We start from the raw sequence: 688 nt of genomic DNA, 5'->3' as shown, positions 1-688 counted from the left end.
ATCATATAACTAAGAACAACAGGGTTTATAGCGGAGCATCGATATAGCTTCTTCGTGGGGTTTAGGGTTTGGGGGTTAGGGTTTAGTTATGTATGGCGGTACTGCCCATGCAGCAAATCTATTGGGGGTTTCCTTCTTTCCTGCTGCAGCAAACTCACAAACCACAAACAGCAGCAGGTGTAGGAGGTCTGCATCGCCAAGCAGCAGCAGCAGCAGCAACAGCAGCAACAGCAGCAGCTACAAGATGCGCTAGCAGCAGCAGCAGCAGCAGCAGGGGGATCGCCCCTGCTGTGTCGCTGCAGCAGCAGCAGCAGCAGCAGCAGCAGCAGCTAGCTGTGCACCTGCGATGGAGGCGACCAACAGCAGCAGCCGCAGCAGCAGCAGCAGCATTAGTAGCACCGCTAGGATCAGCAGCAGCATTCACAGCAGCACTATCACCACCACCACCACCACCACCACCACCAACAGCAGCAGCAGGAGCAGCAGCAGCAGCAGCAGCAGCAGCAGGAGGCTGTATGTTTTTTTCTTCCTCTTCGTTGCTGCTGCGGCCCCCTGCTAAGAGTTTTGGTTTGCTGCACCGCCCGCGCAGCAAAAGAGAAAGACAAAGACACCATAATTTATTTTTTTGTGTTTCTATGGATCTTGCTGCTGCATATGAAGAAGCAGCAGCAGCAGCAGAAGCTGCTGC

General features: G+C 54.1%; 1 protein-coding gene across 1 annotated transcript in view; it reads left to right on the top strand.

Moving 5' to 3' along the window:
• Positions 1–107: 107 nt before the first annotated feature.
• The window catches only part of EMH_0061690 (uncharacterized protein), a gene marked incomplete at both ends in the record, with an annotated part of 2733 nt that continues 2152 nt past the window's right edge, over positions 108–688 (top strand). The window contains one exon of the mRNA XM_013497950.1: positions 108–513. Within this exon, the coding sequence (XP_013353404.1) occupies positions 108–513 (406 nt within the window). The remainder of the gene's footprint in view (positions 514–688) is intronic.

This window comes from Eimeria mitis, genomic scaffold, assembly GCF_000499745.2.
Source record: "Eimeria mitis Houghton genomic scaffold, Emh_scaff3043, whole genome shotgun sequence".
NCBI lineage: Eukaryota > Apicomplexa > Conoidasida > Eucoccidiorida > Eimeriidae > Eimeria > Eimeria mitis.
Note: the sequence above shows the minus strand (reverse complement) of the source record. Positions and strands in the feature narration are given on the sequence as shown.